The sequence below is a fragment of the Sceloporus undulatus genome, chromosome 3 (assembly GCF_019175285.1).
Source record: "Sceloporus undulatus isolate JIND9_A2432 ecotype Alabama chromosome 3, SceUnd_v1.1, whole genome shotgun sequence".
Classification (NCBI taxonomy): Eukaryota; Metazoa; Chordata; class Lepidosauria; order Squamata; family Phrynosomatidae; genus Sceloporus; species Sceloporus undulatus.
Genome location: NC_056524.1, coordinates 223,354,077 through 223,369,608, shown reverse-complemented (window position 1 = coordinate 223,369,608; position 15,532 = coordinate 223,354,077). Strand labels below are relative to the sequence as shown.

General features: G+C 38.6%; 1 protein-coding gene across 2 annotated transcripts in view; it reads left to right on the top strand.

Moving 5' to 3' along the window:
• The window catches only part of FARP2 (FERM, ARH/RhoGEF and pleckstrin domain protein 2), a 92,575-nt gene that overhangs the window by 68,223 nt on the left and 8,820 nt on the right, over window positions 1–15,532 (top strand). For both annotated transcript variants that reach the window (XM_042460970.1, XM_042460969.1), the window contains exons 14-22: window positions 1,926–2,089; window positions 3,703–3,792; window positions 5,307–5,440; window positions 8,331–8,412; window positions 10,119–10,356; window positions 12,062–12,192; window positions 13,576–13,644; window positions 14,605–14,694; window positions 15,329–15,411. In XM_042460970.1, the coding sequence (XP_042316904.1) occupies window positions 1,926–2,089; window positions 3,703–3,792; window positions 5,307–5,440; window positions 8,331–8,412; window positions 10,119–10,356; window positions 12,062–12,192; window positions 13,576–13,644; window positions 14,605–14,694; window positions 15,329–15,411 (1,081 nt within the window). The remainder of the gene's footprint in view (window positions 1–1,925; window positions 2,090–3,702; window positions 3,793–5,306; window positions 5,441–8,330; window positions 8,413–10,118; window positions 10,357–12,061; window positions 12,193–13,575; window positions 13,645–14,604; window positions 14,695–15,328; window positions 15,412–15,532) is intronic.

Below are 15,532 nucleotides of genomic sequence, written 5' to 3'. Positions count from 1 at the left end.
CTTGAATACATGTTGATAATGCACCAGAAAGCCTACAACTGGCTCTCTTCCAGCTTCTTAATCCCTGCTTGTAAAATAAGCATAAAATTATTCTATGTCTATTTATTACTGTGTCCATAAGATATCTTTGGGTAGATATTTCTGGACAGTTTGGTGTAAATTTTAAAAAATATATAAATTGCAGAATGAAGAATAAATGTTGGCAAGACCACAAAGATTTCTGCTTTTTCTTGAGACTGCAGAGAATGGAATTTGGCGTGGGAGTGGCAATGTATCTTTAGGAGCAGTTTACTATTGTCAGCGTAGGAGCCAACTGTGCTACGGTCCTTTGCAAAACAGCTTTATAAGTAAGTTTCAAAATTCATCTGTAATGAAGCTGCTCTGTTTTGTTTTGAATGAGAGGAGCAACCTAAGACAAAATTTTATGCTTCAAGAAGCAAATACTACTTGTTAGGGGACCAGAAATATTTAAAGTGACATTTTTTAATCTATCTCACTGGTTTGCTGTTTTGTAGAAGCTATTTGTAACATCAGTATGCCAAACTGCACATTCCATTTGCTTGGAAAATGAGGAATTCAGAAGTTATTGCTCCATGCATTAAAAATGAGAGATCACCTGTATAAAGAATATCACTTTGTATTTTACTCAATAGATTGTTCCATAGGAAAGCTACAAAAGAAATATGAAACTTTAGCTTAGAAACTCTAATTGCGTTAAAATATTGTCTTGACAATATCCTTGGCCTTCCTCCTATGATCCTTGGTACAGGACAATCACCTTGTTGCCATGACCTAAGCATGTTCACAAAAGCTTCTTGACAAACGGAAAACCTATATGCACCCAATGAATAATGCAATGTAGTTTGTCACCAGTGGAGGAAATTTTATGTAATGTGGATAATTTAACTCCTATATAGCTAGGACCCCTAGCTCTGCACTCTGTGAGACATGGAATTCAGTGTGTACTCTCTGTATTTCTAGAAAGATGTGTCCATGTAGCTTTTGAAATCAGTTGTGCTCTGAAAACAAGACTTTGTGGTCTCTCTAACTCAGACATGGGTTTTGTGCATTTCCTGCCCCTCTTCAGGAGTTAAACAGAACTGTACTTGTCCAATGGGATTATATTAAAGCCAAATACTGTTCTCTTGGGGGGGAACAGATGAGCAAGGAAACACGAGCTGAATCTGTGCTTTTCTGGCACTGCTGCTCACCCAAGTCAGTCCCAGGGTTGGTGCAGTGATAGGTGGGTATTCATTCACCCGTCTCCATGCTGACCTTGGACCAGCACGTGTTCCTTATCTTGATGCCCATCACTTTCACTCAGAAGACACCCCCCCTCCAGTCACTGCATCTGATGCAAACAGGTGCAGCCAGGTTAACATTTTCTATGTCAGATGCAGCGATGGGTGTCTTCTAAGTAAAAGTGTCAGCCGGCAAGGTAAGGAGCACCAGGGGGTGGTATAAAAAGCCCAGTTTTCTATGGAGTTTCCTAGAAACTCCATGGAAAACCAGGGGTAAATTATCCTGGGGTAAAAGTCATTTACCCCGGGGTCAGGTTGGTTCCTCCAGATCCACATCTGGACAGGTTGTATCAGGCTTGCTCCTGCCTCTGGGATTTTGGCCTGTGGGGGAAACCCAGCCCTTTTGACCCATGCAGACAACCCCTTGATAGATTTAAATAGAATGGAGGAAAGTGGATTATGGCTATTATTTTGTAGTGCATTTTGTTCAAAAGACCTTATTTGCAGCCAATACCAGGCTGAATTGCAGGAAGTTCTGGTTGTGTTCAAAGACTGGTTGACAGCCTTTAAAAGTGAATAGGCTTGATAGAAACTGCTTGAAAGTGGAGTGGGGATTTCATATGTGTGAGGTAAACAAAATTATTCTAACTTCTCTCCTCATTTCCTTCCTTATATGATGCTTAGGTACTCAGCTGGCTTCTTTTAAAATGAAGAGTCCAATGACCTTAAATCCCCCATTTCAAGTGAATATGAATATATCTGGCCAGGGCTCATCTCCTCTTTTGAGTCCTGTTCTGAGTGATGTTGGTGGTGCCAGAGTAGAGGAAGAGGATGAAACAAAGCGGAAGGTAAAGCAGAGGGAAATGGACCCTTTTTTTCCTTCTTATAAAATTTATTCAAACTATATCATACAAAATCTTGCAATCATAAAGCAATGGTATAAAGAATTTCAAGTCATTGAAAATCCTTCCTTATTAAAATTAATAAGGTATTCCTTATTAAGGTTTTACACAATTCAAATTATTTAAAATAAATCTGACCATAGAGAACAGTGGCTAGATGGAGGAGAAACAGATATAAAATTTGTATTAATATAATTTATAAGGCGAGACCATTTTTCCTGAAAGGGTCTTTGATTTTGTTGTTTTGAGTTATATTTCATATTTTCTGATAATTTCTCTGATAATTTTCTGATAAATGGACTCTAATTAATAAAAGATGCAATTTCTGTTTCTGCCCATTGCATGATTCTCCGCTTCTGTTGCTCTTTCTATGTTGCATATTAGTACAATGTAAGTACTTTTGTGCTATATTGTAGTTTGTTTTCCAAAGAACCATATTATGCATAATGCCTTTCCTGCATGGCTTTCCAACCAATTCATCTTTTCTATCAAAGAATGATTACCCTACTTTATGCAGCCTATTAAACTGCTAAGAAAGTAGTCCATGTCACAGCTAAATGCAAATTAAATGTTATCTTGGGAACATCAACTGTATCCTAAATTACCTGTGGAGGCATGGTGTAATATAAAAGATAGTTTAACAAAATGGCTTAAATCCAGCCGTCTTTGAATCTCTGAGATACCATATTACAGTCCAATATTTGGCCATTCCTTTTCAAAAACATATTATATTTTTAAAGCATGTTTCTTTTAAAAAATGGGATGATGACACGTTTGCTGTTTGTCTCCCAAGTTCATTCAATCCTTAATTAACAATACAAATATTTATTAATAACAATATTGATTGCTGCTGGTGATTCAGTCATAGTGACTGTGAAACTGCCCAGAACAAAAATCAAAGTTCTGAGGTCATATGAGAGAAATAACCTTTAGATCTAAGAGTCTCTCTTCCCACCCCCATTAGAAATGTGACTTCTGTGCAAATATTGTTTCTGTTAAAAATCATATACAGCATTGCAGGACTGTGGTCTGGTATCGTATTGAAAAATCAGTATATTATATTGGGGGGACCTACTTTATGGCTTCCAGTGTTCATGTTATTTCTGTTTCTGCATGGTCTGTGTTTTTTAAGAAATGGAAGCCATTCAAAGCAACATGACTTTGCATAGACATACACTTCATACCCCCCCCCCCCCATTTGTTTTTTCTGGCCCTCAACCTCTCCAGACTCCCCCAGAAGTAGGGTTATGACAATGATAGTTGGACACAGAAAACAGTTTATTACAAAAAAAAAAAAAAACCCTATATCTGGATCAGAACCAAAATGTGGTTTAGTAACTCCTGTATGCAACTCAGATTCAGGTTTAATTCTGAAGCATAGATGCTTCAAAATTTCATTTAAAAACAGTTTAAAGCCATTCACAGCAGGAGGTCATGGTTTCAGCTGTCTGCTGTATTGCTACATTTGGACATTTCAAGGAGTCTTACTGTAGCAAGTTCGTTTTTTAATAAGAAGCATTTTCAGTTTCATTTATTTGGGATTTGCTTGTATCTTGTAGAGATATCCAACAGACAAAGCATATTTCATTGCAAAGGAAATTCTTGCTACTGAACGAACTTATTTGAAGGACCTAGAAGTACTAACTGTAGTAAGTAAATTAAAACTGCTATGGCCTCTTGTTCTCCCAAAAGGTTGTCTTAATCAGTTTACAAGTCATTGCCTTAATCAGCCATGTTTTCATGTAATCCCATGCTTTTCATTTGCTAGAATGGGATCAAAATTTCCTGTTTCTTCTTCTTGAGTTTTCCCTTCATCTTCCCAGCAGCTTTTATTTTGTTTTAGTGGTTTTGTTTTGATGGACACTTTCACCTAAAATCGCTCACCATTTGCTACTGCAAACATGGCTAATCACCTTATATCAAGGTTCTTCTCTCATAATGATTATTTAGCACCTGCATTTTTATTTGAAAGAAAATATGAATTCTGCATACTTTCAAAATATGTATGTCAATAATATATTGTTCTCTCAAGGTCTCCTTGCAGATACATTTAATTCTAAACTATTCCTTTTATGAGTAAACATATCTTTTGGAACTCTTTTAGGTCTATTGATAATCAAAAGCATGTGTCGTTTTTAGGGTCAAATTTTATATTGGTCTAGAAATCTGTGTGTTTTTTTTCATTGGGAGCATCATATGAAGTCTATGTGTGCTATAGAGGAGAATTAACCCACACCTGCTTTTGTTCAGCTACAGGGAAGGATTTAAACTGGGGAAACAATGTTAGTGGATATGACTGAGCCCTCTTTCTTCAGAAATGCGTTCCCATTCCAAATTATAATCCCTAGTGATTGCTTTAAAATTTGAAATAAACACACCCTTGAAAGACCCTGAACCCAGGTCTTTTGTGTGGCTGGATATGGCAAGTTATTTCTTAGGTGGGCCCCATTTAGATGGTTAAGACCTTAGCTTAATAAGCCAAGATAGGCACCCAAATGTAGCAGCTTCATTCTTTCTTTCGTTCCAGTAGGCAAACAAGCCAAGAATTGCAATTAAACATAGTTCCCTTGCACATCCAGACTGGGAAGCCATAGTGAGTGGCTTCCAAACAAGTCTGTATGCAGAAGCCATATTGAGCATCCAGTTCATATTCAGATTTGTCAACCATTGGCCATAATTTCCTGGTTCAGTCTTCAGAAAAAGCTTTATCTGTGTTCCTTTGCTTGTTCAACAATTTGCATGAAGAATGGAATCGGCTGAGTTTGGGTTTCTGAAAAGTATGTGTGTGTGAATCTTGTTTTTATTAATTCCAAATTCATTCCAATATAACCTGGCTGAATGTCTCACTCTATTTCCTGTCTATAAAATGGAAATGGTAGTGACCTTCTCAAATAAAAAAATTAAGGGTCAGAGATACACATTGTCTCATTCTCTTAGCCTTTTAATAAATGTTACAAATTGAAATGTCAAAGTTGCTATAATTGTAAGCAACCTTTTATGCATCTCATTTAATGAATGTATCAAATGACAAAGACTTTGTTTCAATTTTATTTTTAAATGTCTTCCACCAGTTTTCTGGGTTTTTCATAGTTTTCAAGTTGCTTATAGTAGGAAGAGAAAGCTTTATTTCCTATTTTTCATATTACTTTTCTTTCCTCTGCAGTGGTTCCGCAGTGCAGTTGTTAAGGAGAATGCCATGCCAGAAGGACTCATGTCCTTGTTCTTCTCTAATATAGACCCTATCTATGAGTTTCACAGTGGTTTCCTGAAAGAGCTTGAGCAGCGTGTAGCACTCTGGTGAGTTTTCACAACATTGTGAACATTTGATTCATGGCATTCTCTTGTTAGCTGATGAAACTTCCTATCATTCATGCAGTGTAACTTAAAATTGCACTTTATTAGCCAAATACTCAGATTTTTTTTTTATATAGAAGATTTGTATATCAGCATGCCTCCTAACTCACATGACCTCAAACTAAATATTCTTTTCCTTTCCCTGCCCCAACCTTCTGTACCATTCAAACTCTGCTGTAGAGGGCTTCACAGTCTTCTGCAGCAGATCTCGAGGAAACACGAAGGCTAGGGAAGGGCTAACTAGTTCCTCCGACAACATTAATGAATGTTTCCAACTCAGTCCAAGCCATTGTTACTGGGCTTATTTGAATGTTAAAACAAATCAATATTAAAAGAATAATAATCTGGCTTCCTATGAGTGAGCAAGCATACTAATGCATTCTTCTAGATTCCTGCTAGGATCCTCTTGCCAGTGGCAACTGTCCATACTCAAAACTTTGGCTTGTTTCTCTGGTTTGAAGATGGCAGAGATCAAGATCTGGACATCATACTAAGCAAACCATGGATGGAGAGTCCCCAGATTGTTTGGACAGTTCTGCTGGGTAGAGGAACCCAGGGAGAATAATCCCTGTTGTTGTTGTTGTTGTTGTTGTTGTTGTTGTTGTTGTTGTTGTTAATTTGTATCTCACCTTTTTCCCAGTTTCAGACTCAAAGTGCTTTACAACAAATTAAAAATAGATCATTAAAAGTTCACAAAATACAAAAGTTAAAAGGAAATTAAACAATAAACATATTAAACGTAGGTTGAAACATACATAATTAAACACACACACAAACCAGTGTAGGGATATTTGGTATTTATATTAAGCAGAGTGCAGCATAGCCAGTGTAGTACATGTGAACTTGTGATAGACAACAGGATAGAAATATGCAAGTTGCTCTGGTAAGGTTAAAAAGTAAAATTTACATTTATTGTTACAGAAAACCCATCTGGGATAGAAAAAAAGATTTATATTTTAGCAGAAGAGCCAATAAAAGCTGGTTCTCATGTGTGGGTGTAAGCCATCCTAGGCAGAAGCCTCATGGATGCTCCCTTCCACACAAAGCGTTGTAAAAAGACTAATTCTGCAAGAAAGGGGGAATGACCTTTGAAATTCAACACAGAGAAATGTAAGGTACTGCACTTAGGGGGGGAAAATGAAATGCACAGATATAGGATGGGTGACACCTGGCTGAATGAGACTACATGTGAAAGGGATCTAGGAGTCCAAGTAGACCATAAGTTGAACATGAGTCAACAGTGTGATGCGGCAGCTAAAAAGGCTAATGCAATTTTAGGTTACATCAATAAAAGTATAGTGTCTAGTTCAAGGGAAGTAATAGTGCCACTGTATTCTGCTCTGGTTAGGCCCACCTGGAATACTGTGTCCAGTTCTGGGCACCACAATTCAAAAAGGATGTTGAGAAACTGGAGCGTGTCCAAAGGAGGGCAACTAAAATGGTGAAGGGTCTGGAAACCTTGCCCTATGAGGAACGACTCAGGGAGCTGGGGATGTTTAGCCTGGAGAAGAGAAGGTTAAGAAGGTGATATGATAGTCCTGTTTAAATATTTGAAAGGATGTCATATTGAGGAGGGAGAAAGCTTGTTTTCTGCTGCTCCAGAGAACAGGACCAAGAACAATATATTCAAGCTACAGGAAAAGAGATTCCACTTCAACATTAGGAGCAACCTCCTGATAGTAAGGGCTATTTGACAGTGGAACACACTCCCTCGGAGTGTAGTGGAGTCTCTTTCCTTGGATATCTTTAAACAGAAGCTTGATGGCCGAATTTCGGGTATTCTTTGATTGAGAGTTCCTGCATGGCAGGGGGTTGGACTGGATGATTGTATGATTCTATGTTTCTAGTGAGACAGGAAACAGAAAAGGCCTGAACACATAACTGAATATCACTGTTATAGTGCTGTTATTCCACTTTTATAGCAGTGCCTGCCTCCTGTGGAATTCTGGGATTTGTAGTTTAGAGAGGGGCATTTCGAATTCTCAGCCAGAGAGGTCTTAGGCCTCACTAAACTACAAATTCCAGAATTCCACTGGAGGCTGCCATAACAGTAAAAAAATGTAATAATAGGGTTATAGCAGTGTAGTGTGATATTGACTATAATAGATCAAAGAACAGAAAGATGAAAACTAAAAGCCAGGCATGTATTTTAGAGCTCCCTTTGTCCCTGATTACTAAATACAAGTGTTGATGCCTTTTCGCTTCCAACAACCAGCACAACAATTAGCAAAATCCAGCTCAGTGTTTAGGTAAGACGGACCTTATAAAGTACTTAATCAAATGCCTGTCTAAACAGAAAAGTCTTTGCTTGTCTGTGAAAAGAAAAGGTGTGTGTGTGCCAGCGTAAGCTCTCTGGGAAGGGTGTTCCAGAGCCTGGAGGCAGCCACTGAGAAGGCCCTCTCCCATGTTTTTGTTAGATGTACCTGTGAGATTGGTGGGACAGAGGGAAAGGTCTCTCCAGAAGATCTCAAAGCATATGCTGGTTCATAAAGGAAAATATTGTCCTTCAAATAACCTGAACCTAAGGCATATCCATCAAAACTAGCACTGTGCAAATGCAGTTGACCTGCATCTTCACAGGGAGTGTAACCACATCCAACACAGGCTTAATCTCTATTCCTTGATCTGCCTTTCTATAAGGATGCACCAACATGCTTGGTCATGGTAAGACAATTAAAAAAAATACAATTCTGGTTTACTACACTTTGATAACCTTTGCATACTTTGGTAACCTTTGCTTTCTGGAAAACAGCTTTTGGTGGGGTGCTGTCTCTGGAGAATAATTTTAGGGATCAGCTTTCTGTACAGCATAACTTCTTACTCTCAATTTAAGGGAGGGACGTTCCAGTGCTTCTGCAAAAGGAGATTATCAACGGATTGGCGATGTCATGCTGAAAAACATGCACACACTAAAGGTATGGAAATATAAATAACTCCCAAGAACCTGCATGCACTTCCATTTTCAGTATTTCACTAATATACACCTAACATTTTTATCTGAAGTATTTTTATTTCCTTTTTTTAATGGTAAATCTTGTCTAGGCCACAAATGATTGCCAATTTCTCTTTGTGGAAGTTCTGGCATAAATTTCTATTAATAGTCAAATATTGCTACCAATTGACAAGAATGTCAAAATACTATGTCCAGAGCAACAATGTTAATCTTCTGATGTGTCCAGAGCAGTGTTAATATTCACATTTATGTGCCAGCCAATAATCATCAATTATCTCTTGAGTTCTCAAGTCACAAGAAACAGTCTAAGATTTGTTGTGTGCAAATCCTAACCATAGCCATATATATATCTTATACATACATACATACATGATTGCAGGTTGAAATATTTAAAAAACAAAAGCAAAGAAGGACTTTGATAGATCAACTCCCAGGTTACTTTTATTTTTCATCTGGTATTCTTCCACCCATGTTTTGTCCCAAGAGCGATGCTATGGACTTTGGGTGTATTAAGGTCTCTGGCTCTCGGGAACACAGCCTGAACAAAAGACTTGTCCACAAATTTCTTAAGTTTTCAAAAGCTTTACCGGTTATAACACAAAAACACGAAACTGATCTCCTTTTTCTCAACAGTCCTTTTCAAATACCTTGCTCTCTCCTCTTGGTGGGTTTATCTTTCTTCTTCTGTGGACTTTACTCTTCTGTGGACTTATCTTTTTGTCAAAGGAAAATACTCTCTCCAGGTCTGACTTGGCTGAAATCTTACTACACACTGAAACTAACTAGAGGGAGACAGCATAAGACCCTGGGATTTCCCACAATCCTTGTCTTTTCAGCTGTAGATTTCTATTTCCCCTCCTAAACTGATACATAGAAAGCCTAATATAATCTCAACTAAATATATGTCTCCTGTTTAAATGATGCATGCATCCTAAAAAGCCGGAAGCCGCACCAAAGCCATGCTCCAGTCCTAAGGACTGGAGTGCAGCTTCTGGCCTCTTAAGATACCTCCAAAGTAACTGAAAGCCGCTTTATTTTGGCCTGTTTGTTTGGGCTCTAAGACTGCTCTGTGGCTCTCTGCATCTCAGATTGGGTATACAGAGGTACCCCGGGTTACGAAATTAATTCGTTCCGCCGCCGCTTTCGTAACCCGAAAAGCTTTCGCAAGCCGAAAACCCATAGGCGCTAATAGCGAAAGCCGCGATTTGGTGCGAAAAAGCGCCGAAAAGCACCAAAAATTTCCTTCGTAACCCGAAATAACCTTCGTAACCCGGAACAGTTTTTTTAATTGATTTTTTTTCGTAACCCGGAAATTTCGTAAGGCGGCGCATTCGTATCCCGGGGTACCACTGTAGCTGGGAATCGGAATGTCCCTTGTAAGGATCAGCTTAGGCAGTGATTAAACACCAACACACACACTCGCATGCACACACACATACAAACACATTTTTATTTTAAGGTTTCTACATAATGTAAGCAAAACCTGGCTGGCAAAGGAGTTTCTGTTACTGGTCAACTGAACCTTTTCCCCTCAGAAATTGGTCCAGTTTTGCAGATAAGACTGGATCAACAGCTTTATCTCCTTAGAAAACTGTGTGTAAAATGTTAAACAACAATGTGTGGAAAATATTATGTCTGCTCATGAATGTATCTTCTGTGATCCCATAGGAGTTTACCAGCTACCTGCAGAAGCATGATGAAGTCTTAACCGAATTAGAGAAAGCAACTAAGCGTATTAAGAAACTGGAAATGGTTTATAAGGAATTTGAACTCCAGAAAGTTTGTTATTTGCCACTCAACACTTTCCTACTCAAACCCATTCAGAGGTTAATGCACTACAAACTGATCTTGGGGAGACTTTGCAAGCACTACACGCCAGATCACCGGGACTATGCAGACTGCAGAAGTGAGTGGTGGATCAAGCAAATAGCTTCAAAGCCTTTAGCTGACATTTTTATCTTCTCGTTTTCTGGTGCTGGTTGTCAGCACTTGAGTTGTCTTGGTGGGGATAGCATTCATCACAAAAGTATTTCATAAGATTTAATTGTTTTTGGCCTCTAGGCTTTCATAAGAAACTAAAACAGATTACAAAGTTTCCTGTTACACATTATTAGGTTGCTGGAATTTGTCTCAGGACCTCAAAACTGTGACTAAATATCTAAAGTTTCAGCTATAAAATTGCTTGAGCTTTATTTATTTATTTATTTATTTGGCGCTGCATTCTTTGAGCGGAGTGACATTTAGCTGTGGCAGATTTACACATTCATGTACTTCACTGAGTGGGTTATTACTCAAGTGAGCACATGAGCAGCTTCCATTGGAAAGTATTGACTTTTGAATTTGATCTTTGATGACAGCTGTCACTAAGTTATAAACAAGTGTGAATTCATACTGAATCCCTATTCGAATAACAACCAAACTATTATACCTTTATTAGGCCAACCAGCCTATTAGGCTTATTGCAAGCTTTCGAAATCACACTGGCTTCTTCATCAGGCAAACAGAAGAAAGAAATTGAAGCTATTAGTCATGGGCCTGCCTGATCTGTTTCTGGTCCTAGTTCAGATGGTGGGGAGGGCTATGTGCAGGCTGACACCTCCCCATTTGGCCATGTGGTCACTGGTAGATTTTCAAAATCAAGGAAATTTAATGTCCATTTGCAAGTCAAAGACGTTCCATTGGAATCCAGCATGTCTCCTTCCTTTGTGAAGCCACAGGCTCCTATGTAGGTAGAGAACACTGAAGTTTTGTATCAGGAACACTTTAGGTGATGTAGCGGGAAAGCATGCCAAACAGTGCCAATATTCGGAAAAAATGCTTTACCTTTGTTGGAGGCAGAAACATCAGATGTGTTTGCCTGATGAAGAAGTCAGTGTGACTTCGAAAGCGTGCAACATGTATTGTGCATTTTGGTTGCCCCGATAAAGGTATCGTTGTTTGGATGTTATTGGATTTGTTATTTGGCCAACATGGCTACCCCTAGATTTTTATTTTTATTTTTGGATTTCAAAATACTGCATTTTAGCTGTCACACAGGAAGAGAGAGCCAGTGCACTGGGACTTTGGCATCTGAGGCTTCTGCTGAAATGATAGGGAGGATACAGAGGGGCAGAAAGGGGTGGCAAGATGGCGCCCTTTTCTCTCGTGGAACGTTGCTGCGGCAACCCAAGTTGCGGCAATGATGCGCCCAGAAAAAGGAGCCGCAAAATGCGGCTCCTTTCTCCGCTGCTGCTGAGGTGCCATTAGCGTCCTGGAGCGGCACAGTGATATCCCTTGTGCACCATGCCATTTGGATGGCATGCCATCGGCACCTGGACGACACGGTAGGACTCAGGAGCATGCAGATGGTCTGCTCTCCCGAGCCCTAAAATCGGCCCCAGGCCTGCGCTTAGTTAACCTGGAAACTAATTTTGGATATCCAAGTGGCAATTACTGAGTAATAAAACAACATCACATCTCCAATTAGAAATTGTTTCCTCGTATCCTTTATATTTGGGTGTTACTTTAATTCAGGATAATGTCTGAATTGTTTTAACATTTCTGTTATATTTGAAGTGGTAGTAAACTAAGGTCTGTAGTGTGTTTTTCTTTTTTGTAATTCTTTTTTGCAGATGCACTGAAGGAAATCACAGAAATGACATCACATCTTCAAAATAGCCTGATCCGTTTGGAAAATTTCCAGAAGTTGACAGAATTACAGCATGACCTGCTTGGCATTGATAACCTTGTTGCAGCTGGCAGAGTAAGCAGTTTTTTTCAGTTTAGATGTAAACCTTTTGTGCTTTAAACAACATGTATGAACCTTCCTATTATTTGTACTGTTTGTTTAATTCCAGTATAGATGATGGCTTTAGAGGTTTTATTGCTTTACTCTAGGGTTAGCAAATACTGCACTCTTCCTGCCAAAATGTATTTCATCTTTGAAACTTGCATATATGGTTTTGCTAGCACAGATTTTAAAGTGAAATTTTTAAAAACCACAAAGAAAAATGGTTCTTTGAAGGGTTATTGTTTCCCTGTTTTCAATCACACAGGTGACAAGAATTAACACAATATTGTGCAGTCTTTCTTAACAGAGGGAATCTTACTACCTATTCCCTTATGGGGATACTCGCAGCACTCCGACTTCTATGCTACATCAGTAAAGAAAATAGAAGTCACATAATCTATGATGAACCTAGTTATTCTTGGTAGTAATAAAGAAGTTGTTCAATAGCCAGCTCGCTAAAGCCCAGCAATGTCAAATAGCCATATTTTGTGGGCTATCTCTTGTGTCCTCACCAAGCGAACCTCTTATGGTGGTAAGACTGAGAAAGTCTTCTCCTATAGAGCTTAGGACTCATAATGGAGTTCATATGGGGAGAAACACTCTTTCAGATATTTAAGCCATATAGGGTTTTATAGGTCCCAACCAGCACTTTGAATTGTGCCCAGAAATGAACTGTTAGCCAGTGAAACTGTTTTAACAAGGGTTATATGCTCCCTATAAAGGCATGCTGGATTTTTAAACTAAATCTCAAACTGACCCCTTACATCATGGAACTGTTTCATTCTGTATAATAGGCCAGGATTCTTTCACTGACTTATGCTGGTATAACCCCTAGCTATGCCAAGTACTTTTTAAAGTGTTGCAGAAGGACACATCCTGTATATACTTGTGTAGTTGTTTACCCTGGGTGTACAAGGTAAACCAGATGGTTCCTGGGCACAGCTGCTTTAGCCACTCATTGGCTGCATGGGTGCCATCCATGTGCCGTTTCACACCAGGGAGGAAAGGATACCCTGGAAGGCTACAGTAGTGTTTCCTTCTATAGAAGCAGAACACGACAACAGCCATTTAGTAGATGGAAAGAACTTTGCCCAGGAGCTGTCTGGTTGCTCTTGTGCACCAATGATCTTGTAATGATGTCAAGATCTAGGCTCTCCACTACAAGTCAAATCTTAACCATAGTTTTACTTTCATCTGAGAATGGGGATGGAAACAGCTGGAGGGTACTATAAATTTTAGGAAACTGAAGAGCCACCAGATTTGATTTTCCTTGTAAGTTGCCCTGAAAAAAGGCATTTAAGATACAAGTAAAGAAACGCTCTGAGCAAAGAAAATACTTTTATCCTTTTTCTACAGGAATTTATCCGGGAAGGTTGCTTATACAAGCTAACAAAAAAGGGTTTACAGCAAAGGATGTTCTTTCTGGTGAGTTTGATCTTTGTTCAAGATTGTAATTGATGATAATGCTGTCTTGCTACAGTAAAGTGAGGGCTGGTATTTCTAAAAGTTAGCTTCCTGTAGATCTTCTCCTACAGGGTTGTTTATGTGAAACTTTTTAATACAAAGATATTCTTTTGAATATAATGTGAGCCGTTTTCTGATGTGGACAATTAAAAATGAATGGTCACTTCCTGGGAAACCATTTGGGGGGGGGGCTTAACAAAGTAATTACTTCCAGCCATTTTAGACACTTTCTTTTTAATTATTTTTATTTATTTATGGTATTTATACCCCATCCTTCATTATGAACCAAAAAGTGCAAGTATTTCTTCTTGATTCAGTCGGTACTCTCCATTCATGGGAGTTAGGGGAACAAAACTCCCACGAATGTAGAAAACGCTCCCCGCACGCGGCAGCCAGTTCCCTGAAAAGGCTTGAGAGAAGTGTCTCTCAAGTTATTCCAGGTTGGAAGGAGTCTGAGGTTTAACATTCGAGAATAACCAAAATCACAAATGTCAAACCCACATTTGTTTGTGTGTGTGTGGGGGGGACTGTATATGAATTCAATATTACTTTAAAATCATTTTGTTAACCAATACTGTTGTAGTGAGAAATCATTATAATAATTTATAAAATCCTGTATTACTGTAGGGAAGTGGGCTTGATTTTTAAAAGCAGTATTAATGCTGAGTTACATTAAAGAAATAATGCAGGAGGCTTGAGGGCAACTAAACAAATGTTGTTTTTTAAGTAATGAATGGTACAAATAGTGAATGATGTTGTATGTACTTCTTGATTATTTTTGTCACTGAATGTTATGGGATATTTTGATCTCAGTGTAGATGGGAAAGCAGTATACAAATAAAGTGACAATGATGGGAGAGGTTAGTTGCAAATATTTTTAAAGTGTCATAAACTTGAATTTGACCATCTTTCCTGCTACAGTTTTCAGATATGTTGCTCTACACAAGCAAAGGAGTAACAGGAACAAATCAGTTCAAAATTCATGGTCATCTTCCTCTGCATGGAATGCTGGTAAGTGTACAGCAGCCAGGTATTAACATAATGAAATACACATCATCTTAATTTGAACTTTCATTTGTATTGAACTTTCACTTGAAATTTCAATACAAATGAAAGTTCAAATTAAGATGATGTTTTTCAAGTGACTTTTGCTGGTGGTGGCTCTGAAGTCTTTCTTTGGATGTTTATATGCATAATTGCCTGTGTTAAAGATAGCTGGAAAAGCAAACACACTCAGTTTTCTGGCATCAGTTTTGACAAGACTTGACAAGTTGTTGTTATTTCCAAGGCCAGCTGAATGTGTTAATTGATATTGCTTCTACCCAAAACACTGCATGTACTCTCACTCCTTAATTATTATTTTTTTGTGTATGTGTTTACTTTTTCAGTTGATAGTGCTGGATCCTCCGGTGAGTAATAAGCTAATGCACAGAATGGCTACCCTGTTTACCACCTATTGAAGTGGCAATGTAATTGTAGCTGATAGTTTTTCCACTAGAGGCTAATTAGATGTGGATTACCAGTGCTTTTAAAAGTAGCTGATGTGCAGATTTGTCACAGTTGTCAGGCTATTACTTTCTACTCACAATTATAGATGTTTATACTATTGCTCACTGAATGACGAAGCAAATTTCTCTTGTTGCAGGTGGAAGAGAGTGAAAATGAATGGTCTGTACCTCATTGCTTTACAATCTATTCGGCTCAGAAGACCATAGTGGTGGCAGCGAGGTAAGCAGTTCCTGATCCCTCAGCGATGAAAAGGTGTGAGTAAAGCAGGGTGGTAAAATCTGTCAGTATCATCACACATGCATCTTGCCACCTCTGCTTCAAGCTAAGCAGAGAGAAAGAG